The sequence below is a fragment of the Erinaceus europaeus genome, chromosome 4 (assembly GCF_950295315.1).
Source record: "Erinaceus europaeus chromosome 4, mEriEur2.1, whole genome shotgun sequence".
NCBI lineage: Eukaryota > Metazoa > Chordata > Mammalia > Eulipotyphla > Erinaceidae > Erinaceus > Erinaceus europaeus.
In genome coordinates this window covers 32172329-32197828 of record NC_080165.1, presented here as the reverse complement: position 1 = coordinate 32197828, position 25500 = coordinate 32172329, and the positions used below count along the sequence as shown (strand labels likewise).

The 25500-nt window shown below is 40.9% G+C and overlaps 1 protein-coding gene across 5 annotated transcripts in view; it reads right to left on the bottom strand.

Annotated features, from left to right (window-relative positions):
- MAK (male germ cell associated kinase) overlaps nt 1-25500 on the bottom strand; it is a 59445-nt gene that overhangs the window by 17872 nt on the left and 16073 nt on the right. For all 5 annotated transcript variants that reach the window (XR_009549437.1, XR_009549436.1, XM_007524265.2 and 2 more), the window contains exons 5-11: nt 25003-25082; nt 23899-24031; nt 22299-22470; nt 20693-20860; nt 16685-16996; nt 15242-15414; nt 9429-9577 (exon numbers count right to left, since the gene is read on the bottom strand). Coding sequence is in view for 3 of the 5 variants with exons in the window: in XM_007524265.2 (XP_007524327.1) it covers nt 9429-9577; nt 15242-15414; nt 16685-16996; nt 20693-20860; nt 22299-22470; nt 23899-24031; nt 25003-25082 (1187 nt within the window). In the remaining 2 variants the exon portion in view is untranslated. The remainder of the gene's footprint in view (nt 1-9428; nt 9578-15241; nt 15415-16684; nt 16997-20692; nt 20861-22298; nt 22471-23898; nt 24032-25002; nt 25083-25500) is intronic.

Here is a 25500-nt window from a genome sequence, read left to right as displayed (position 1 = left end):
AAAAAAAAAAAAAAAAAAGAAAGAAAGAAAAAGAAAAGAAAAAAAAAGAAAGGATAAATCCTTACTTGGGTCACTTGTCCTCTGAAGTCCCTGGCCCACAACAGATACCCAGTAAGTGCCTGAGTGATTGACTGGACTTAGTTTTGTTCCTAAACCTCACTTCTCACTGGGGAGGGGGGGGAGGGGGCATCTTCAAGACAAAAAGTACTGATAGGGGTAGCAGGAAGACTCAGTTCTTTCTAATTTAAATTCTATTTTCTAATTTTGAGTTTTATTTTGAAGTTTTTGTCACCGTTAGGCTTCTGCAAAGCAACTTTCAGTGCATTAGATCTTTCTGGCTAAAAAGGAAATGACCTGGTGGATTTCAGACATTCTGAAATATGTTCCTGGAAATCACATTGGGAAGCAGAGATGGGACGGTAGGCGTTCTGGATCCATTTCTCTTCTGCCAAAAGTTTGCAGTGGTCTCTCCCACAGGTAGACCTCCCTAGTGAGGTGATACAGAGAGGGTATCCAGGAACCTGTGTGGCACCTTCACACAACCTTGCAGAACTCACTGAAGGTTTCAGCACCACCTTGTACACACCTGTTAGCACCTGCACAATGACCACAACTCTGCAGAAGACTCCATTGGATTTCCAACTTCTCTCACCTTGCGGAAGACCCAGCCTCTCACCTGTTCTCTACTCAGCTGTGCTTAGTTCCTCACTGGGGTAGCGTATTCCTATTCACAGGCAGCTTGTCCCACGGCCTCAGATATTGAAGTGCCCTTAAACCCTAATCTCTGAATCCCTGTCTTTGAACTCTTCTTCCCAAATCTTCTTCCTTCATTGCTCCATTGTAAGCTCCCCTTCATAGCAAGATAGATCCCAAACCTTAGCTACATACTCAGTTGCTAATTTTTTCTTTTAAAAAAATGTTTATTTATAAAATGGAAATATTGACAATAGGATAAGAGGGGTACATTAGCACACAGTGCCCACTCCCCCCCCCCAGAGTTCCATATCCAATTCCCTCCCTTGATAGCTTCCCTATTCTTTATACCTCTGGGAATATGGACCCAGGAACATTGTGGGGTGCAGAAGGTAGAAGGTCTGGCTTCTATAATTGTTTCTCTGGTGAACATAGGCAGTTGCTACTTCGTATATCTATATTCTATTCTCTTTTTCAAAGCATTCTAACCAGGATCACCCCCCTCACTATTCCAGACAGGAGGTAATTACCAGGGTCTCCAGCATTTTTCCACTGTCCATATGATTATATGATCAGACTTTATTTATTTATTTATTTAGACATTTCCACTCCCAGCTGACTTTTTCAGATAGAAACAGAGAGGTAGAGAGACGCCAAGGGAAAGAAACTACAGCAGTGGAGCTTCCTTCAGTGCAGTGGTGGCTAGGCTTCTTTTGTAAAAAATTATTATTACTATTTTTAATAAATGAGCTTAGCTTTATTTTTTATTTACCTTTTAATTTATAACTGGATACAGAAATTAGAGGGTTGAGGGAGATAGGCAAAGAGACAGAGCGATACCTATGGTACTGCTTCACCACTTATGAAGCTTTCCCCCTGCAGATGAGGGCCAGAGATTTGAAACTGGGTCTTTGCATACTGTAATGTGTGTGCTTAGCCAGGCATGCCACTGCCTGGCTCCCTATTATTGTTATTTTTTAACTAGAACACTCAGCTCTGGTTTACAGTGATGCTAGGGACTGAAATGGGAAACTGGGAGCCTCAGGCATTTTTTTTTTTTTTTTACATAACCATTATCTATAACCATGCTGTCTTCTAGGTCCTCTCCTGTTATTTCCTCTCAACCATAGCTGCTTTGCAGGAAATGATTCTTGTAGTCAACTCTCTTCCTGACCTCTGGAATCACCCCCAACCCCCCTCCTTTCTGGATTACTTCATTTCCCATTCTCAACTCCCCCCTCTACTGCAAGCACTATCTTGTCCACCATCTCGGATGATTTTCAGTGCACTTAAATACTGTCTGAGTCTTGCTGGGGCCCTAAATCTTCTGCCTTGGACCAAGTTCCCATCCATCCCTTTACCTTTTTATTTGGTCTGCCCACACTGGGTTATTCCCAAATCCCCAACCTTGATCTTCCTGTTTTTCCCTGTGTCAGAACAGAGTTCCACTAATCCACTCAAGATTAAAATGCCAAACTCACTTTCTTTTATTTCCTGCCAAAAATCCATCATCAAGTTAATTTCCCTCAAAATCATCCTTCCCTCCCCCCATAGGCTGGCATTGCCTTCCTAACAGCCTCCCTGCTTCTAAACATCCCCATCAATGTTCTCTACACATAAGTTTGGTCCCTGGCCACTCATCCCTGCAGCTTTCCAGATGCTCCCAGAATAAACCCAAATTTTCTTGTTGGCATCAAGGTGCCACACTACCTGAATGCACTCACACTAGACCCCTCCACGCTCACTAAGCTTCAAATGTGTAGCCTTTTCTTCTGTTTCTTGGATAAATCATAGTGTTGTTCCCATCTCTACCCTGGAGGTCTTTTCTCAGCTACCTCATTTGACAGCTTCCTCCTCAGTTTTCAAGTCTCTTTTCAAACATTAGCAACCAGTCCTACTGCAGTGCCTACTTGTGAATCTACCAGGATCTGAGACTTTGTCTATTAAGTGCTAATAGATGTCTAGAATCTGAAAAATATTAGGTAGTTGATACAAATTACTGAGAAAATGACTAAAACAGTGAAAATTCACGCCTTATATAAAAGCCTAAGCAAAAACAGCCCACTAAGTGTTACACTTTTAGTTCTGTCCTTGATAAAATGTTCATGCCAATCTCTTCAACTTCTCTTAGATATTATGGAGACGTTTCTCCAGGCCAATCAGTTAAGAAGTGCAGCCATGATTACTCTTTGTGTTTCTCATCATTTTTAGTACCTGTAGTTGATAATATATCCCACAATGCCTGTTTTTTTTTTTTTAAATTTCTTTACTGGGGAATTAATGTTTTACATTCAACAGTAAATACAATAGTTTGTACATGCATAACATTTCCCAGTTTTCCATATAACAATACATTCCCCACTAGGTCCTCTGCCATCCTTTTTGGACCAGTATTCTCCCCCAGCCCACCCACCCCAGAGTCTTTTACATTGATGCAATATGCCAATTCCAGTTTGGTTCTATTTGTGTTTTCTCTTCTGATCTTGTTTTTCAACTTCTGCCTGAGAGTGAGATCATCCCATATTCATCCTTCTGTTTCTGACTCTCAGTCCATGTCCTCTCCTCATTTTTGGATGGGGTTACTTGTTTTCTTGTTGTGGAGTTTGGCAAGCTCTTTATATGTGTTGGTTATTAAACTCTTGTCTGATGTATGGCATGTAAAGATCTTCTCCCATTCTGTGAGGGGTCTCTTGGTTTGGGTAGTAGTTTTTTTTTGCTGTGAAGAAGCTTTTTAATTTGATGTAGTCCCATAGGTTTATACTTTCCTTAGTCTTCTTTGTAATTGGATTCGTTTCACTGAAGATGTCTTTAAAATTTATGCGAAAAAGAGTTTTGGCCAATATTTTCCTCTAAGTATCTCACAGTTTGTGGTCTAACATCCAAGTCCTTGATCCACTTGGAATTTGCTTTTGTATTTGGTGAAATACAGTGGTTCAGTTTCATTCTTCTGCATGTTTCAACCCATTATTTCCAACACCATTTGTTGAAGAGACTCTGCTTTCCCCATTTAATAGTATGGGCACCTTTGTCAAAGATTAGATGTCCATAGGTGTGGGGGCTTACTTCTGGGCTCTTGATTCTATTCCACTGGCCAGTGTGTCTATTCATGTTCCATTACCAAGCAGTTTTGATGACAAAGGCCCTATAATACAATTTGAGATCTGGGAGTGTGATGCCTTTAGTTCTGTTCTTTCAAGATTGTTTTGGCAATTCTAGGCCTTTTCTGGTTCCAGATAAACATTTGTAGCATTTGTTCTATTCTCCTAAAAAATGTGCTTGGGATCTTGATGGGGATAGCATTAAATCTGTATATGGCTCTGGGTAGTATATTCATTTTGCTGATGTTAATTCTTCCAACCCATGAACATGGAATATCTTTCCACTTCTTTTTGTCTTTTTCCATTTCCTTGAGTAGTGACTCATAATTTTCAGTATACAAGTCTTTCACTTTTTTGGTTAGGTTTATTCCTAGATATCTAATTGTTTTTTGTTGTTGTAGTAAAAGGAATTACATTTCTGGATTTCAGCTTCTTTTTTTTTTAATTTTATTTATTTATTTTCCTTTTTGTTGCCCTTGTTGTGGTTATTAATGTCGTTGTTGTTGGACAGGACAGAGAGAAATGGAGAGAGGAGGGGAAGACAGAGAGGAGGAGAGAAAGACAGACACCTGCAGACCTGCTTCACCGCTTGTGAAGTGACTCCGCTGCAGGTGGGGAGCCGGGGGCTCGAACTGGGATCCTTACTCAGGTCCTGGCGATTTGCGCCACGTGCGCTTAACCCGCTGCGCCACCGCCCGACTCCCCTTTAGTGTTTGCATTGAGGAATGCCACTGACTTTTGAATGTTAATTTTGTAGCCTTACACTTTACTGTATTGCCTGATGATTTCCAAAAGCTTCTTGCTGCATTCCTTAGGTTTTTCTATGTATACTATTATGTTATCTGCAAGTAGGGAGAGTTTGCCTTCCAATTTGTATTTCTTTAATTCCTTGCTTCTGCCTGATTGCTATGGCAAGAACTTCCAACACTATGTTGAATAGTAATGGTGATAGTAGGGCAGCCCTGTCTAGTACCTGATCTGAGGGGAAATGCTTCCAGTTTTTCACCATTGAGTATGATGTTGGCTGTAGGTTTGCTATATCTAGACTCCAATATCTTCAGGAATTTTCTATCTATTCCCATTTTTAATATTTATTTTATTTATTCCCTTTTGTTGTCTTTGTTGTTTTATTGTTGTAGTTACTATAGTTGTTGTCATTGTTGGATAGGACAGAGAGAAATGGAGATGGAGGGGGAAGACAGAGAGGGGGAGAGAAAGATAGACACCTGCAGACCTCCTTTACTGCTTGCAAAGTGACTCCCCTGCAGGTGGGAAGCCAGTACTCAAACCAGGATCCTTATGCTGGTTTTTGCACTTTGCGCCTCCTGCGCTTAAGCCACTGCGCTATAGCCCGACTCCCCTATTCCCATTTTTTGTAGTGTTTTGATCTTAAAGGGATGTTGTATTTTGTCAAAGGCTTCCTCTGCATCTATAAATATGACCATGTGGTTTTTGGTCTTTCTTTTATTGATGTGGTGAATCACATTGATTTATTTACATATATTAAACCAACCTTGCATCCTTGGGATAAACCCCACTTGGTCATGATGAACAATCTTTTGAATATACTGCTGTATTCGGTTGGCTAGAGTTTTGTTCAATATTTTAGCATCTATGTTCATCAGAGATATTGGTCTGTAGTTTTCTTTTTTGGTTGTGTCCCTGTATGCTTTTGGTATCAAAGTGATGTTGGCTTCATAGAAGCTAGAAGGGAGTATTCCAGTGTCTTCAATCTTCTGGAGGACTTTTAAAAGTAGAGGTATTAGTTCTTCTTTGAAGGCTTTGTAGAATTCATCTGCAAAACCATCTGGTCCAGGACTTTTATTCTTGGGAAGGTTTTTGATAACTGTTTCAATTTCAGTGGTTGTGATGGGCCTGTTCATATTATCTAGTTCCTCCTTATTTAATTTTGGAAGTTCATAGGTATCTAGGAAATCATCCATTTCTTCCAGGTTCTCTAGCTTGGTGGCATACAGTTGTTTATAGAAGCCTCGCATGATATGTTGAATTTCTGCAGTGTCTGTTGTGATATCTCCTCTTTAATTTACGATTCAATTTATTTGTGTCTTCTCCCTTTTTTGTTTTGTGAGTCTGGCTAAAGGTTTGTAGATTTTGTTCACTCAAAGAACTAACATTTACTTTTGTTGCTCTTTTGTATGGTTTTCTTATTTTCAATGTTACTGATTTCTGCCCTAACTTTAGTGATTTCTGTCCTTCTGGTTGCTTTAGGGTTCCTTTGTTCTTTTAGGTGCAATCAGATGTGCAATCAGGTTGTTTATTTGTGCTTTTTCTTCTTTCCTAATGTGTGCTTGTATGGCTATGAACTTCCCTCTCAGTACTGCCTTAGCTGTGTCCCAAATATTTTGATAGCTTGTGTCTTCATGTTAATTGAACTCTTTAAACATTTTGATTTCTTCCTTTATTTCTTCTTTGACCCAGTAGTTGTTAAGAAGTGTACTGTTGAGCATCCACATTTTGGGACTATTACTAACCTTTTGTTGATTGTTAAGTGTTAGTTTAATTCCACTGTGGTCTGAGAAGATGGTTGGGATGATTTCAATGCTCTTGAGTTTGCTGATGCTGTCTTTGTGGCCTAACATATGGTCTGTCCTCGAGAATGACCCATGTGAACTTGAGTAAAATGTGTATTCCATTTTGTTGGGGTGAGTGACTCTGAAAATGTCCAATAGTTCTAGTTTATTTATCTCCTCATTTAGCTCCCTCATTTCTTTATTGATTTTCTGCCTGCATGATCTGTCAAGTTTAGAGAGTGGGGTGTTGAAGTCCCCTGCTATGACTGTGTTGTTGTTAATATATTGCTGTAGCTCTTTCAGTAGACATTTGATGTATTTAGATGGCTTCTCATTGGGTGCACAGATGTTAATAATTGTTAAGTCCTCTTGATTGACTGATCCTCTGAGTATTAAGTAGTATCCATCCTTATCTTTTTAAATTTTATTTATTTTAAAGTCTATCATGTCAGATATGAGAATAGCTGTTCCTGCCCTTTTTTGTGGGCCATTGGCCAGTATGATAGTTTTCCATCCTTTCACTTTGAGTCTGTGTTTGTCTTATTGAGTTAGGTGGGTTTCCTATAGACAGCATATTGTTGGGTTATGTTTTCTGATCCATCTTCCTACTCTGTGTATTTTAATAGGTGAATTCAGGACACTGACATTTATTGATATCAAAGATTGAAGATATTTTAATGCCATTCTTGTAGTTTTTAGAGTGTTCTCATATATGGCCTATTTATGGTGGTCTGACTGTTTATAGGAGACCTTTCAGAACTTCTTTCAGGGCAGGCTTGGTGATGGTTGCTTCCTTCAACTGTTGCTTGTCTGAGAAGGTTTTGATGCCTCCATCTAGTTTGAATGACAGTCTAGCAGGATACAGTAGTCTTGGTTAAAAGCCTTTCTCATTGAATGCTCGATAGATATCTTGTCATTCTCTTATGGCCTGTAGTGTTTGTGTGTAGAAGTCTGCTGCTAATCTTATGGGTTTTCCTCTGCAGGTGACTCTTTGTTTTTCTTTTGCAGCTTTCAGGATCCTTTATTTATCCTTATTCCTTTCCATTCTAAATATGATGTGTCTTGATGTCTTAAAGTCTGGGTTAATTCTGTTTGGGACCCTCTCGACTTCTTGAACCTTTATGTCTTTGAAACACTACCTTCTGTTTTCTATCCCATTCATTTCTGAACTTTTTCCTTCTCTTTTTATTTATCCTCCACTATTGACACCAGGAGTGGTTCCCTACTGGATTCCTAAACTGAAATCTATATGGTTGCAAAAAATAAATGGTGTGGTGTGAACTCTACCTGATGAGCTACTATCCTGCTCCTTGAACTTTTTTTTTCTTTCCCAGCAGGATTATCACTGGGGCTCAAGTGTCTACATGACTACACAGTTCCTGTTGTTGATTTTTTTCCCCCCTAAACGGAGGGTGAGAGACAAAGAGGGTGAGAGTGAAAGCGAAAGGAGAGATACACTATTCCACCACTTTTGAAGCTTTCTCCTATAGAGCCCACAGGTGCACCCAGGTAGTGACCTGGGACTTGAACCTGTGCACTTTACCAGGTGAGCCACTAGACCCTGCAACTCAATTTTCCATGTATTGGTTTCTTCTTAAGAGTCCAGTCTCAGTTTTTCCTCTCATCTTCCAAGTCAAGCTTCTGGGACATTGAGGTTGCTTACTTCAGAAGCTCCTAGTGTGAGAGAGGTCAAGTTCAGATGAACCTTGTGACCTGTTCATGGTTCAGAAAAGGTGCTCAAGCCTAGCAAAGCATGAGAGAAAAGGGCCATCTCCTCCAATATTGTTGGGGTAGAGATAATTCAGCACCAACACACTTAAATATTGATTCCCTGTCAAGCTAAATTGAAATTTAATTTTAAAGTGGACTTTGAGGAGAAAGTGATACTTGCAGGCACCGCTCAATTTCTCCACCATTTGTCTAGATCTTTCTCCTAACTATATATCCAACTGTCTAAATTCAGAAACTTTGTGGGTACTCAGTTTTAGCTTCTGACTCTCAATTCCTACACACTGTCCTCTCCTAACTCCTAGTTAGAGCCAGCACCTTATACCCAGTGACAAGTCAAACCCAGAAGTCAACAGTTCTTTATGGCAGCCAATCTATTAAAATGTCCTGCTAGTCCCAGTGCCAAGTATCACTAAGTGCTACCTGTTTCTGTCTACTGTGACACTCTATCATAGAAAAATAAATAAATAAAAACACCCTACCCACTGGAGGACCCAGTAGTCAGAATGATTTCTAAAAAGCCAATCACATCATTCAACAGTGTGAAGTTCTACACTGTATACATATTGTGTTGGAGACACTGAATCATTTTCATAAAATTCAGCATGGGTATTTTGAATGTGTTTTTTTGCCTTAGCTAAAACTCACTAAGGCATTTATATTCTCTCTCTCTCTCTCTCCTTCCTTCTCTCTTTTTCTTTCCTTCTTTTATTTTTATTATTATTATTTTTTAAATTTTTTGCCTCCAGGTTATTGCTGGGGCTCAGTGCCTGCACCACAAATCCACTGCTCCTGGAAGCTATTTTTCCCTTTTTTTGCCCTGGTTGTTTTATCATTGTTGTGCTTATTATTGTTGTTGGTATTGATGTTATTGTTGTTGGATAGCACAGAGAGAAATCAAGAGAGGTCAGGAAGACAGATAAGGGGAGAGAAAGATAGACACCTGCAGACCTGCTTCACCACTTGTGAGGTGACCTCCCTGCAGGTGGGGAGCTAGGGCCTTGAGCCGAGATCCTTACTCCAGTCCTTGTCCTTTGTGCCATGTGCGCTTAACTCGATGCGCTAACACCTGACACCCCCCCCATCTTTTCTTTTTTATTCAGAACACTATTCAGCTCTAGCTTAAGGCAGTACAGGGAATTGTACTTGGGACCCCAGAGCCTGTAGCATGAAAGTCTTTTATATAACCATTATGCTATATCCTTGTCTGCTGTTAGGTATTTCTTAAGCACTTAACAGGCGCAAGAGGTTTAAAACATATCTGGTGACAGGGTGTGCCATGATTTTACCCTTCATGCCAATGGTGCCCTTTCAGGACACCTGTGCCTGACTTATTTGTATGCTAGTTCTTAGTAAACATTTTGTTTTCCCTACTTACCTGGAAGGTATCTCGATTGCTTCAAGTAGTACTGTTTAGCTGTTGGAGCAGCGGGCATCTCGGGATCAGATTTTAGGGAAATAGCAGCAGGTACGCTCTTATTTTCCCCCACTGTGTGGTTGGGACCAGAAGGGACTGACTCTGGAACCCTGGGAAGTCAACAAAGGTAACATCATGTTACATAAATATATAGACAGAAGGAAGCATTAGTGGGAGACGAGAAATAAGGGTGCTGGATGTTCTCATCCCACTCTGCACAGCTCTTCAAACCTGACAAGCAAACCTCACTTAGTTCCCATCAGAGTCCAGTTTTCTGAGAAGAATACTAAATGACACTTCCTCCAAGCTATCAGGTAGTGCATAGAATCCCTGCTGAAACTAGACCTGAGTTAGGAAGCTTTATAAGGAGCTAAAACTGCCTAGGTTTGATGTCTCCATTTCCTGCAGTGGCTTCAGCTGTGCATTGAGACCATGGGTTTCCAAGATGGCGGTGAAACAGAAGACAGTCACAGCCTCTTTCCCTGCTTACTCAGTGCTGTGGTCAGCAGGTTGTATGGGGATGGACACTAGTCTGAACATTCCTTGAACAGCTGGGATCCCAAGACACAGGAGGGCTCATAAGATTAACACCACCTATTTCTGCTGTGTTCTTCCCCTTCAGCCTGCAGCCCTCTGCCTGGATTCCATCCACTCTCAAAACTGCTCACAAGAGGTCTTTCCTCAAAGTGGTTGAACAACAGCACGTGGAAACCTGCCGCTCCTTCCCCGGGGGCCTGGTGCTCTGTCCTGTATTTTGCTTGGAACTTATTGCTGCTGTTATACACTTGAGGGCTGACGACACACACCATGCCCCATTCACAACTGTATTTAATGCCAAGGAAGTTATTTGGTGCATACTTACAGAGTACAGACACAAGTACAAATAGAAATATCAGCTTGACAAAAGTACACAATAGTCTGCAGTGAGTACCCTCCCAACATTTCATCTGCACTATTCCAGTCTTTAGGTCCATGATTGGTCAACAATTTGTTTGGCCTATGCTAACTTTGTTTGGTATGTTAACTCTCTTTTCAGCCACCAGGTTCCAGATGCTAGCATTATGCCGACCAGACTTCCCTGGACAGACAATCCCACCAATGTGTCCTGGAGCTCCACTTCCCCAGAGCTCTGCCCCACTAGGGAAAGAGAAAGACAGGCTGGGAGTATGGATCGACCTGTCAACACCCATGTTCAGCGGGGAAGCGATTACAGAAGCCAGACTTTCCACCTTCTGCATCCCACAATGACCTTGGGTCCATGCTCCCAGAGGGATAAAGAATAGGAAAGCTATCAGGGGAGGGGATGGGATACGGAGATCTGGTGGTGGGAACTGTGTGGAGTTGTACCCTTCTTATCCTATGGTTTTGTCAGTGTTTCCTTTTTTTTTTTTTATAAATAAAAAATTAAAAAAAAATTGACAGTGGCCAACATGGAGCTGAATTAACTGAGATCAACGTTGTTTTTGGGGTGCAGTATGTAGGACTTTTGACTTCTGTAACTTCTTCTTTGCTGGACTTGGGTGTTGGCAGGTCGCTTCATATTCCCAGCCCAACATGGGTATACTTCCACACTATTCCCACCACCAGGCTTCAGTGTCTCTATCCCTCCATTGGAAACTGCAGGTTCTCCCAAGGTCACAGATATGGGTTGACTATTATTTTTTTCTCTCTTCTCTTCTCTTTCTTTCTTTCTTTCTTTTTTTTTTTTTTTTTTGCCTCCAGGGTTATTGCTGGGCTCGGTGCCTACACTACAAATCCACGGCTCCTGGAGGCCATTTTTCCCCATTTTGTTGCCCTTGTTGTTACCCTTGTTATTACTATTATTATTATTGTCATTGCTGTTGGATAGGACAGAGAGAAATGGAATGAGGATGGGAGACAGAGAGGGGGAGAGAAAGATAAAACACCTGCAGACCTGCTTCACTGCCCTTGAAGCGACCCCACCTGCAGGTGGGGAGCTGGGGGCTGGAACCGGGATCTTTACACTGGTCCTTGCATTTTGCACCAGGTGTGCTTAACCAGCTGCCCTACCTCCCGACCCCCTCTTTTCCTTTTCTTCCCTTCCTTTCCCTTTCTTTTCCTTTTCTTTTCTTTTCTTTTCTTTCTTTCTTTTTTTTTTTTTTTTTTTTGCCTCCAGGTTAACGCTTGGTCTTGGTTCCTGCACTGCAAATCCACTGCTCCTGGCAGCTACTTTTTCCAACATTTTTTTTTTTTTTGGTTGTTGTTGGGATAGGATAGAGCGAGGAGGGAAGATAGAGAGGGGGAGAGAAAGACAAACACCTGCAGACCTGCTCTACCACCTGAGACCCACCCCCTGCAGTTGGGAAGCTGGGGGCTCCCGCCGGGATCCTTGGGCACATCGTCCCTGTGCTTCATACTATGTGCACTTAACCCAGTGCACCACTGCCTGGCCCCTGACTGTTACTTCTGTAACTGCCCATGTTTATATGTATTTGCCTATTTTGTGTATGGTTCTGGCTTCCATTCCTATCTAAGTCACACCTACACGATTGTTACTTCTGAATGTCCTACCTTTTTCCATTCCTCTCTCTGGGTCTTGGGGTCTTGATGGAGTTCAGAGCCCTAGTTGTCTTCCCCTAACCTTGATTCCCCTCTAGGGGTATGGAATGGTATTCTTTTAGGGGTACAGAAAGTAGGAATTCTGGATTCTGTAATTGCTTTTAAAAAATTTTATTTATTCCCTTTTGTTGCCTTTGTTTTATTGTTGTCATTGTTGTTGGATAGGACAGAGAGAAATGGAGAGAGGAGGGGAAGACAGAGAGGGGGAGAGAAAGATAGACACCTGCAGACCTGCTTCACCACTTGTGAAGTGACTCCCTTGCAGGTGGGGAGCCGGGAGCTTGAACCGGGATCCTTAAGCTGGTCCTTGCGCTTTGCACCACATGCACTTAACCTGCTGTGCTACAGCCGGACTCCTTGTAATTGCTTTTTTACTGGACATGGGAGTTGGCCGGTTGATCATCACGCCTCTTGCCTGTATCTTTCCCTAAGCAGTTTTCCATTTTCTAAAAGTTTAAAGGGAAAAGGGAAAAATGACAGAGAATATTCACCAACTGTTCCCTTGTCAGGATCTGTAAGTTTAATCTTAACTTTAGGTTTTAATTCAAGCCTTTTCCACCCTTAAAAAAATAAAGTTTAGGAAGTCGGACAGTAGCGCAGCGGGTTAAGCACACGTGATGTGAAGCACAAGGACCTGCTTAAGGATCCGATTCTAACCCCGGGCTGCCCACCTGCAGGAGAGTCGCTTCTCAGGTGGTAAAGCAGGTCTGCAGGTGTCTGTCTTTCCCTTCTCCTCCTCTCTCCATTTCTATATGTTCTATCTAACAATGACGACATCAATAGCTACAACAACAATAAAAAAACAAAACGAGGGCAACAAAAGGGAAAATTAAAAAGTATATAAAAAATAAAGTTTAGCTGAAATAAGAATGGGATGGCTTAAAAAAAAGTTCTCAGTTCATCTACATCCTATACCAATGGTCTTAAACTCTTTTGCTATAAGATACAAAGAATTTCTTGTAAGCTATGTATCTCTCTGTACATCTTTGTTACCTATAAGTTTTCATCATAAATTAAATAACTACTTGTTAACAGATAGAAAACAGTAAAATTTTATAAGATATGAGAATTGATTATCATCAGACTATTTCTATATGGGTTCACAAGTCTTTGATATCTTAGTCCATAAGACACTATGAATATGCAAAGAGTTATGTACAGGGAGTTGGGCAGTAGTGCAGCGGGTTAAGCACACATGGCGCAAAGCGCAAGGAACAGCATAAGGATCCCAGTTCGAGCCCCCGGCTCCCCACCTGCAGGGGAGTCTCTTCACAGGCGGTGAAGCAGGTCTGCAGGTGTCTCTCTTTCTCTCCCTTTCTCTGTCTTTCCCTCCTCTCTCCATTTCTCTCTGTCCTATCTAACAATGACAACATCAATAACAACAACAGTAACTACAACAACAACAACAAGACAACAAGGGCAACAAAAAGGGAAAAGAAATAAAATTTTAAATTAAAAAAAAAATAATTATGTATAGTTTTCACCCAGGGGTTTTGAAAAATCAGATGCTCTCACAGAACATTCTAGTCCACTGGAAAGAACCTGCATCTCTAGGCTTTGGTGCTGCAGCGGTTCTGAATCCCCATGCTTTCCATAGAGGCAGCATTTTCCCCTAAGACAAGTGTGTAGAAGACGGTGAGTGACAGGAAGTCTTTGAGTTGGAGGTAGTAAGTTTCCTGGTTTCTTCCCTTTATGTTTGAACCTCCAAGGTTGTTGACCCTCAAAAGTGCCACGCCAGATTTGAAACATCTGAGAGGTAAGATTTTCTTGTGTTGATGGGTGGGAGAGTAAACAGCTTTCCAAGTTCATGTATTTTAGAGAAGAGTCCCTATGGGACTCGAAGGTCTAAAAACCAACTGAGAAATATCTCAGCACACACACCCCTGTTAACATCTCCATAGACCTTCAGAGGTGTGTGCACTCCAAAATAAAGATTTCAGCATCCTATAGTGCCAAGTAGTTACTTTTTTTTTTTTCAGGTAGGAAGAAAGAGGAAGGAAGGAAGGAAGGAAGGAAGGAAGGAAGGAAGGAAGGGAGGAAGGGAGGGAGGGAGGGAGGGAGGAGAAAGAAGAAGGAAGGAAGGGCACTTCATTTTGTGAGCTGGGAGAGTTTCTCCTTCTTCTGAGTGCCTGAAATTTCTCCTTATTATTATGAGGCAGAAGTTCTAGAGTATTTAGAAGACAGGAACATAAGAAATACAAGTTTTGCAATTTGAAATTATTATGAGTAAAATGAGTTTGCTTAGAAAAATGCAGTTAGGGTACAGAGAAAATACATTGTATCCAACTAGGCAAAAGTGTAGTGTTTTCATACTTTCCAGAGGCCTTGGGATTCATAAATACAGCAATGTACTCTGAAAATGTAACTGTTTACATGAGTGTTGGTATGCATGAGACCCCTTCTGTTTCATTTGGTTTAAATCCCCAAGAAAGTTTTTGCCTCCTGTATATAGATATATTTTTCTCTCGACTCCTCTTCTGTTTCAAGGAAGAAAATGTTTCAAACATGTTCACCCCTATTTAATCTACCCTCAATTTCAAAGTTCAATAGTGCATTAATGATGATTCAGTTTATAAGAAGAAAAGGAACTGTGATAATATTAAACCTCCAGAAGGCTGTGGTGATAGCAAAATGGACACACACACACACACACACACACACACACACAAAGACTTCCATGTCTGAGGCTCCAAGGTTCTAGTTTCAATCCCCAGCACCACCATAAGCCAGAGCTGAGTGGTGCTCTATTAAAAATAAGTAAACAAACCTCTAAAAAATAGTCCAGAATAATAAGAAAAAAATTAGAATATTAAGCTAATAATTAAACGCCACCAGAGGAAGCCATACATTTTGTAGATTGTACTTTGCTTCCTGCAAGTGGGCATGTGAATTTCAAACATGAAATATATATGATCATAATTCAGTGGGACAAATTAAAACTTAACAAAATCCCTTCTTACACACACACACACACACACACACACAACCTACCTCACTCAACCACTTGTACTAAAGATCACTGCTGTGAGAAGATTACACCTTTCAGAGGTAGGCATCAAGATTTAGGTTTTGTGTAAGAAAACCACACAGTAAACAATTCACAGTTTTGTCTGCTTCCACTTATATTTGATGTGTAAGATGGTATTTATGTGAGATACTGATTACATATTTTACCACTAGGAATCAAACCTTACCTAAAGGGAGAATCCTTTTTCCTTTTTTCTTTGAAAACACCTATGCTTGGCTTCTTGGAATAGGAGGCTCCAAAATCGTAGTCCTCAAACTCTTCCCAAGTATCTCCAGCCTTGAATACAGTCTGACCCCATCGCCTCCTGGCAGTTTTGTGACTCAGGTTGCCAGTTGGCTTCTGTGGTGGAAAATCAGTCTTAGTAATTTTCCTAAAGGTCACAGCTGTTACACTTCATTTGCATTCAAGTTGTTATATTTATATATTTTATAAGAGCCCTCATTCTCCACGAGCTTTCCATAGAGTGAAGGAAATAACATCAATACGCATTTAAGAGTACCAGCAAAACTAGGTAGCACATGCTAAAAACAGGAAAATTCAAAGGAGGGGAGTTTCCTATGAACTTGATTTGAGGGGCTTGTTTACTCAGGGTCAGAAGTGACTCTCCATTGATGCACTTTGGAAAACTGCCGTATATGGCTTTGGCTGTGGGCCAGTGGCTTAACTTCAAAACCTTAGTGTCTTGCTATCTGGGATGTGGCATAGTTCCTAGAGCTTTGGACTTAAAGGCAGGGGTCCTGGATTCAAACCCCAACAGTGAATATTCTCTTTTCCCCCTCTCCTTTTCTCTCTGTTGTGTTAATTAGTACAACTTAAAACAACAACAAAGCAAAACTCTAGTGTCCTGCTCATTAGATAGGGACATAAAGTATGGACTTATACTCCTGTTCTCACACAATTGTGTTAATCATTATTAAGTCACTAATAAAAAAAAAACCGAGTCGGGCGGTAGCGCAGCAAGTTAAGCACACGTGGCACAAAGCGCAAAGACCTGCGTAAGGATCCTGGTGTGAGCCCCCAGCTCCCCACCTGCAGGGGAGTCGCTTCACAAGCAGTGAAGCAGGTCTGCGGGTGTCTATCTTTCTCTCCCCCTCTCTGTCTTGCCCTCCTCTCTCCATTTCTCTCTGTCCTATCTAACAACAATAACAATAACTACAACAACAATGAAAAACAACAAGGGCAACAAAAGGGAAAATAAATAACCCATTTTATTTGTGTTCATTATTGTTTGAAAATAGTATACAATCCTTAAGATTTGGGGTCATTTTTTTTTTTGAGTGCCACATTCCTTTAAATTCTCTCTCTGAAGTCTTTTATATCTAAGTAGTTGTTCAAGTCTGTAGTGAGTAACCTCTATTTGCTTTCATTCTTAAATTTTTCATTTCCTAAACCGTATTATTGTGCTCTCAGAAAAGTCACGACATAATTGTCTATGTATTTCTAAGAGAATTTTAATCTATCCCATGTCAAACCCCTGCCAGAGGCTGCAGAGGATTTGTCTCTTACCTCTTTTTTTTTTTTTTTTTTTTTTAATAGAAAGGCCTGGAGATGAAATCCTAATCGGATCAATGTAACTGTTTCACTATGGGCATCTTTATGGGCTCCTTACCGTTGGCATGTTTTTGACGATACTTGGAAATAGTGTTTGTGGCAGTTTCTGTTGTGCCGGCTGCTTTGGCGCTTGCTGGACACTCGTGTTCTGTGGTGGCTGGATGGACTGCAGTGGCTGCTGGCTGAGTTTTGGTGGGGGCAGTCCAGCAGTCTGATTGTTGATGTCTGGCAGGGGCTGAGGTTCTAGATCAACTAAACATGGCTTTGCTTCTGGTGGTTGCACCTGCTTACTTAAAGGCTGTTTTGTTTCCAGAAGGTGGGACGACGGACCTAATACTTGACCAACTTGAAAATAGGAGTGTTTCAATGCCTGCAAAAGCATGGGAAAAGCAAACATAAAGATGTTTCACCTAAATGTGCTCTCTGGTGTTGGGCAAGGCATCTATGACTTGCCTAGATAAACTTCAGAGATGCAGGGAGCACCCAGTTTTCCTCTTGTGTGGTGAAAAAGAAATCCAAGAAGTGAATTTTATTTTTATTTACTTTTATGATTTTTAATATCTTTATTTATTGGATAGAGACAGCCAGAAATCAAGAGGTGAGGAGGTGACAGAGAGGGAGAGAGACAGAGACACCTGCAGCCCTGCCTCACCACTCACAAAGCTTTCCTCCTGAAGGTGGGGACTGGGGCTTGAACCCTGCCTGGTCCTTGCACGCTGTAAACGTGTGTGCTCAGTCAGGTGTGCCACCACCCAGCCCTTGTGAATTTCATTTGAAAATGTGAATTTGGACCAGAGAGATAGTTTACTGGGTCCTTGCCTGCAGCGCTATCATATACTGTAGGTTCGAGTCCCAACACCGAATGGGAGATGCTTTGGCAATGGGGGAAGCTTCAGTGCTGCGTGTGGTGTGTCCACCCCCTCTGTGTCTATCTGAATGGAAAAAGTGGCCTAAAGTGGTGGCTGCCAAAACAAAAACAAACAAAAAATGCCCAAACAAGAAAAAAAAGTACATCTATGTGGCAGGGAGCTGGGGGGCTAGAATGTACCATCCATACTCCCTCTCTTACTAATAACTAGCACGCCAAATTCCTTTAAATTCCTTCCTTTGGCCATCTCTCCCTCCTTCCTTGTGACCATGCCCTTTCTCTCCCTCCCTTTCTCTCTCTCTCTCTCTCTCCCCCCCTTTCCTTCTTCCTTCCCCTTTCTCCTCCTCCTCCTTTTTTTTTTTTTTTTTTGCCAGCTCTGATTTCTGGTGATTAAATCTGGAAGCTTCGGTGCCTTAGGCATGAAAGTCTTTCTTGCATAACCATTATGCTATCTTCCGAGCCTTTAAATTCATTCCTAATTTTCATCTGGGTAAAACTGTTCTATTTGTTAATTTTTCTGTATGAAAATATATTTTAGGACTGGGGACATAGCACAGAAGTTTACACAACAGGCTTTTATTTCTGAGGCTCTGAGATCCCAGTAGGGTTCAATCTCCTGCACGACATTACACCAAAGTTTAGTAGTGTTCTGGTTAAAAAAGAAACAATAGGGGGTCGGGCGGTAGCAGTGGGTTGAGTGTACAAGGACCAGCTTAAGGATCTCATTTCAAGCCCCTGGCTCCCCGCCTGCAGAGGGGTGGCCTCATGAGCGGTGAAGCAGGTCTGCAGGTGTCTGTCTTTCTCTCCCCCCCCATCTCCCCTCTTCGCTCGATTTCTCTCTGTCCTATCCAACATCATCATCATCAATGGCAACAATAACAATAATGACAACAGCAAAGACAAGGGCAACAAAAATGGAAAAAAAAATGGCCTCCAGGAGCAGTGGATTCATGGCACTGAGCCTTAGCGACAACCCTGGTGGCAACAAATAAAATAAAATAAAAATAAATAAATAAATAAACAATAAAGAAAAAGAGGCTGGGCGGTAGCGCAGCAGGCTAAGCGCTTGCATGGCGAGAAGTGCAAGGACCGGTGGAAGGATCTGGGTTCCAGCCCCCAGCTCCCCACCTGCAGGCAGGTCACGTCACAAGCGGGGAAGCAGGTCTGCAAGGTGTCTATCCCACAACAACAACATCAACAACAATGACATCAACAATAACAATAATAACCACAACAATGATAAACAACAAGGGCAACAAAAACGGAATTAAAAAAAAAAAAGCCTCCAGGAGCAGTGGATTCGTGGTGCAGGCACCAAGCCCCAGCAATAATCCTGGAAGCAAAAAAGAAAAAAGAAAATATGTTGAGCTTTATGAACATTGGGTAGATTTGATGTGATTAATTTAAAATAAAATGCTAGATAATGTTAATGTTGTAGAGTTTGGGTTTTTTGTTTTCTTGTTCTTTTGTTTTATTGTTTAAGGGGAAGTCCCTTAAGCTGGTCACTGCACTTTGCGCCACCTGCGCTTAACTCACTGTGCTACCGCCGACTCCCCAGGAAGTTCCTTAAGATATAACCTGCATCTCCTACCCTGAGCCAATACCCACCTGCCTGAACCCTGACCTTTGATACACAGGTAATACTTTCAGAGGTGGAAAGGCCGTGTTCAGAGAGACATGGGCCCTGGATCCTACAACCAAACCTTGCCCTTATTTCCATCTCTCCTTTGCCACAAGAAGCTGGGTTGTGGGAAGGTAGACAAGACCCAGGTAAGGGAGAGGTGGCTCTGGAAAGAGTTTTTACTCTACGATATCCCCACCACAGTATTATGGCATCGCCATTATTAAATGATGTGTGTGTTTGAATAGCACCACTGCTGAGTGCAGCTCAAGTAATGTGGGAGTTTGAATATACTGAAGACACAGAGGATAATGTAAATGCTGGACTCCGTCACAGTTTGTAATTCAATGGCATAACTCCTAAGTAAATAATGGTAATTTCTGAGTACAGTCTTTTTGAATGTGTTTTATAATTTTGAGATTTTTATCTCTTATAATTCTTTCCTTTCTGTAATACTAGCTACTATCCTCCAAAAGGAAAGATTTAAAAATGAACAAAATTTCTTGTTATTTTAAGGGGATAATCTTTTCCTAGAGTATAGAGGGTATACGAAACTACTGTTCACATTATGATGTTTTTATTTTCAGTATTTCTTTCTAGTTATATAACAAGCTTTAATAATATTATAGTTCTATTTTATAGATTACTTTTAAATTTTGCTTTCATGCTTAAAAAGTCTCAGACTGGGGTCAGGCGGTGGCACACCTGATTGAGTGCACACATTATGGTATGCAAGGCGCACGCAAGGAGCCAGGTTCAAACTCCTGGTCCCCACCGGCAGGAGAGAAAGCTTCTTGAGTGGTGAAGCGGGGCTGAAGGTGGCTTTCTGACTTTCCCCCCTCTCTATCTCCCCCTCCCTTCTCAGTTTCTCTGTCTCTATCCAATGAGTGTTGCGTGCTGCCCTCTAGTGGGAGGTTGAGGTTACTTCTGTTCAGAAGAGTAATGCAGCTGTTGTATAGAGTAAACCGGAATCCACCCCAGGGGCTGGTGGTAGCCCACCTAGTGGAGTACACACTTTACTTGCTCTCATGCTTGAGAACCTAGGTTCACTCCCTAGGAGTTGGAGTTGGGGAGCTTCACCAATCGTGGAGCAGTACTGTAGGTGTCTCTTCTCTTTGTCCCTCTCTTTCTGTCTCTTGCCTTTATTAAAAAGAAAAAAAGAAGAGAAAAAAAAATGAATGAAAGAATGAGAAAGAGGGAAAAATGACCTTTGGAAATGATGGTGGAGCAGTGCAGGCAGTGAGCCCCAGTGATAACACTGGTGACAAAATAAATCAATAAAAATAAAAATTCACTCTATCCCAGTCTGCAAGCCTCAGAAAATTTACCATGATGTATTACTGAGGAGGGTATTTTATTATTATTATTATTATCCATGGTATGTTTTTATTTTCCAAATTAGTCTGTCATGTACCTGATTTTTTTTGTCATTAGAGATCGATTCTTTTCAGTCTTAACCTACTAAGTTCTCATGAGCGCCAAGAAGCATGGAGCATCCTCAGATTGGCTATCCTTGCCATCCATCCATGCTGAACATACACAAGGTGTCTTGAGCTTGGGGACTTAATTTGTGTTACCTGGCTTGCTGTTGGTCGTTTTTTGGGATCCCAACTTAACATTTCTGTCATTAGCTGAATGGCTTCATTACTGGCATTGGGGATGAGTGTTTTCAAGTTTATAGGAACACACTGGGGAAAGCGGAAGTTCATTGAGGAGGCAAGCTGATGCCCTTCTGGCCAGTCACTCTGTTTAACAGGGGAAGACAAAAAGAAAGTTGTTCCTAGTCATCAATTTAAAGCATAGCAATAAATAAGCACCTACATGTGAAAGTGCTGATACATGTATCCATACGTGTAAATGTGAGAATGAAACACCAGTTCATTATTACAAGTACTATAGAAAGAACAGCACTAGGAGTTAGGGAGAATGAAAAAAATTCTTTTATAGACTTTAAAATATTAAATTTGTATCTAATCTTTAGATCTTGATGATGCTATCTGGGTGGTTTTTGAATGAAAGGAAATGGGCTTTACAAAGAGGCTAGTATAAAGATATTTCTTATATGTTACATTCATTGTTTTAAAAAATCCATATAGCTACGGATGACAATTATGTTAACACTTCAGTAGTGAAGTTTATACATTTAATGTTTTTTACAAGGATAGAGGACATTAATTACATACACTTACATTTATTAAGTACAACTCAGAAAGTTAGGTCTAGGTGAACACAGTCATTGAAAAGTATGCAGTTCAAGAAATTAAATTTCGTGGTGCAGAGAGAGAAATAAAAAAAAAAAAACAGTAGAAAATTAGGAAGAAAGATCATCCAGAATTTGGGAGATTGTATTGAGTCAATGCCAATGGGCATCACAGAACAAGCTGGCAGTTTATAAAATTATCTATGTACTCGTCAACCAAAAGTTGATGCAAATTAAAAAGAATTCCCCAAGGGGCCAGGCAGTGGTACACCTAGTTAAGTGCACACATTACACTGCACAAGGACTTAGGTTCAGACCCCTGGGTCCTCTCCTGCAGGGGGAACACTTCACAAGTGGTGAAGCAGGGCTGTAGGTGTCTCTCTGTCTCACTCTCTCTTTATCTCCCTCTTTCTCAATTTTTCTGTTTCTATCCAATAGTAATAAAAAAAGTTTCCTTTAAGTTATTAAAGAAAGGCATTTTTTTCTCCTTTGGACTGATGAGATTCTGGCTTCTTACAGCCATCTTAGCCAAATTTTAAAAATAAAACTCATATGAAAAGTTTAAACTATGTGGTATAAAACTGTTTGAAAATAAAAATACCAGATAGATAGGCAGCATTAATAAGCAAGAGCTTTTAAGATTTTTTTTTTTTTTTTTTTGCCTCCAGGTTATCACTGGGGTTTGGTGCCTGCACTACAAATCCACTGCTCCTGGAGGCTATTTTCCCCTTTTTTGTTGCTCTTGTTGTTACTCTTATTATTGTTGTTGTCAATGTCATTGTTGGATAGGACAGAGAGAAATCCAGAGAGGAGGGGAGACAGAGAAGGGGAGAGAAAGATAGACACCTGCAGGCCATCAGGATGGGGGGGGATCCAACCAGGATCCTTAAGCTGGTCCTTGAGCTTTGCACCATGTGAGCTTAATGCTCTCCGCACTACCGCCCGACCCCTGCTTATAAGATTTTAAGGACAAGCATACTTACTTTTTTTGGAGTCCCTAGAACTTGGCAAATCTTAAAGATTTCATCAACTTCACTTGTTCCTGGGAAAAGCGGTCTTAATGTATATAGTTCAGCCATAATACTCCCAACAGCCCACACATCAATGGGAGAGCTATAAACTGAAGATCTTAATAAAACTTCAGGAGCGCGATACCTATGAAAAAAATTTTTTTTCAATGGCTATTTTTGTTATAGATCCAAAGATGGAGTGGACTAAGTTCTGTTTTGTTTGGCTACATGCTCTCATTAAGCAACACCCAGTATTTTTGTTGTTGTTGTTGTTACTTTGTGTTTGACTCCATATATGTGAAGTCACATAGTATGGGCACCTTTTTGCACCTAACCTCTGACTCTCAAAGCTACTTTTTTGTTGCATAATGTCATAAATCTTCACGATTGTTGCTGAAAACATTCTACTGGGTGAATGGATATATTATGCCACCAGTGATTAGCATTTGGGTAATTGCTGGGGCTCGGTGCCAGCACTATGAATCCACTGCTTCTCTGGAGGACATTCTTCCCCTTTTGTTGCTCTTGCTGTTTATCCTTGTTCTTATTGTTGTTGTTGTTGGATAGGACAGAGAGAAATGGAGAGAGACGGGGAAGACAGAGAGGAGGAGGAGAGAAAGATAGACACCTGCAGACCTGCTTCACCGTTTCTGAAGTGACTCCCCCCCCTTGCAGTTGGGGAACGGTGGGCTCAACCCAGGATCCTTAGGCCGGTCCTTGCTCTTTGCTCCATGTGCTCTTAACCCGCTGTGCTACCACCCGGCCCCCTTGATGTTTTTCGGTTGTTCACTGCCGTGTTGGATGTCATGTAAGTAGCATGAGGCAGAGGTTTTTCTGTATTGTTATGTATTCCCAAATAGTATCTGGTACTTAGTAGGAATTCCACAAATATTTATTGAATAAATTTATGAATGATTTTTAAAAAATTGGGGGTGGGTTAAGTGGTGGTTTACCTGGTAGAACACACACATAACCACCATACTCAAGGACTCAAGTTCAAGCCCCTGTTCCCTCAAGTGGTGGGACGGTGCTGCAGACGTCTCTCTGTTTCTCTTTGTCTCTCGAGTGCTCTCTTTCTTTTTTTAAAAAAATATTTATTTATTCCCTTTTGTTGCCCTTGTTGTTTTATTGTTGTAGTTATTATTGATGTCATTGTTGTTGGATAAGACAGAGAGAAATGGAGAGAGGAAGGGAAGACAGAGGGGGGGAGAAAGATAGACACCTGCAGACCTGCTTCACCGCTTGTGAAGCGACTCCCCTGCAGGTGGGGAGCTGGGGGCTCGAACTGGGATCCTCACGCTTTGCGCCACCTGCGCTTAACCCTCTGAGCTACCACCCGACTCCCGGGCATTGTCTCTATCTATAGAGAATGGCTGCCAGGAGACTTAGAGTTATGTAGGCTTTTCTTTTTTCTTATTGCATGAGTCAGAGTAGTTATGACCCAGTCCTTCTCTCTCTCAAGAATGCAAATTCAACCCATACTTTGTCCTATGAAGCCTCTAGGAAGACTTGTAATAATCCATGTAGGAAAGGTCTACCTTAGATATATGGACAGATGCACAGAATTACTCACCACCGAGTAGATACATAATCGGTATATGGTGGCTGTGATCTCAGTTCTCTTGCTAGTCCAAAGTCAGCGATTTTCACAAGTTCTGGACCCATGCAAAGCAAGTTTTCTGGTTTCATATCCCTATGGAAAAAACCTTGGTAACATAGAGAAGAAAAACAATAAATTGTCATGCTTGGACAGTTTAAGTATAGCTGAACTATTACAGTATCAATGAGCCTATTATAATTAGGAATGTGAACTTGGAACAAAAGAGACCATATTAATTGTCTAGGACTGGTAGGAAATAGGGATCAAACTTTAAAAATAATGTGACAAGCAAGTTTCCCATAGTGTGTAAGATAAAAATAATAATACCTGTCCATTTAGTATATATTTCTCTTTATGAATACATTCAATTCTAGGCAAGATACTATCAGAGTATGATCATCTCCACTAATCTGTACAAAGACCTTCAGGAAGAATTATCATTCTTAATTAAAACTTGCAGGGCCAGATGATGTTGCACTTGGTTGAGTGCACACGATATGAGGCACAAGGACCCAGATTTAAGTCCTCGGTCCCCACCTGCAGGACAAGTGGTGAAACAGTGATGCAGGTATCTCTGTCTCCTTTTCTATCACCCCCTTCCCTCTTGGTTTCTGGCTGTCTCTATCCAATAAGTAAATAAAGATAATTAAAAAAAAACTTGCAGAGGATATAGGACTGGTTTGTCACTATAGTTTAATATGATGCATTTTTACTTATCATTACTGGAAAATTTATAGTTAACCAATGTACCATTATGTAGAATTCCTTTTTTTAATCTTTGAAAAATGTTTTTATTATCTTTTATTTATTTATTGGATAGAGACGGCCAGAAATGAAGAGAGTAGGGGGGAGATAGATAGATAGATAGAAAGAGAGAGACAGAAAGACACCTGCAACACTGCTTCATCACCCTCAAAGCTTTCCCCCTGCAGGTAGGGACCAGGGGATCAAACCTGGGTCCTTGTGCATTGTAACATGGACTCAGTCAGGTGTGCCACCACCTGGCCCCCCTATAGAATTCTTATAAGGATTTTATTAATGACCTAAAAAGGCAATGACAAGGATCTTGAAACTTACCATGTTTATGGATAAATGCCAGCCCTTGCAATATTTGATACATAATATTCCTGATGACTGACTCAGGGAACAATTTGTTTCTGTGAAGAAATGACCAATAAATAGTTATATAATTTTGTTAATCAACCAACCAACCAACCAACCAACAAAAAGAAATGAGTGTAACGAACAAATAATGTAATCCTTATGATGGATAGCTCAAACCCACTGTCCTCATGATGGATAGTTTTATAGAGTTAAAGATCCTTTAAAAAATGAAAATTAGATAATGGTTCTGCAAAAGTTTTTCAAGCCTGAGGCCCTGAGGTCCCTGGTTCAATTCCCAGCACCACCATAAGCCAGAACTGAGCAGTGTTCTCCTCTCTTTTTCTCTCTCGGTATCTTTCCCTCTGTATCTACTCTTTCTCATTAAAGTAAAAAAAAAAAAAAATTAAAAATGGAAATTAGAATCCTTTTTTTGTTGTTTTGTATTGATGTTAAGTAAATGTATTGGACCAG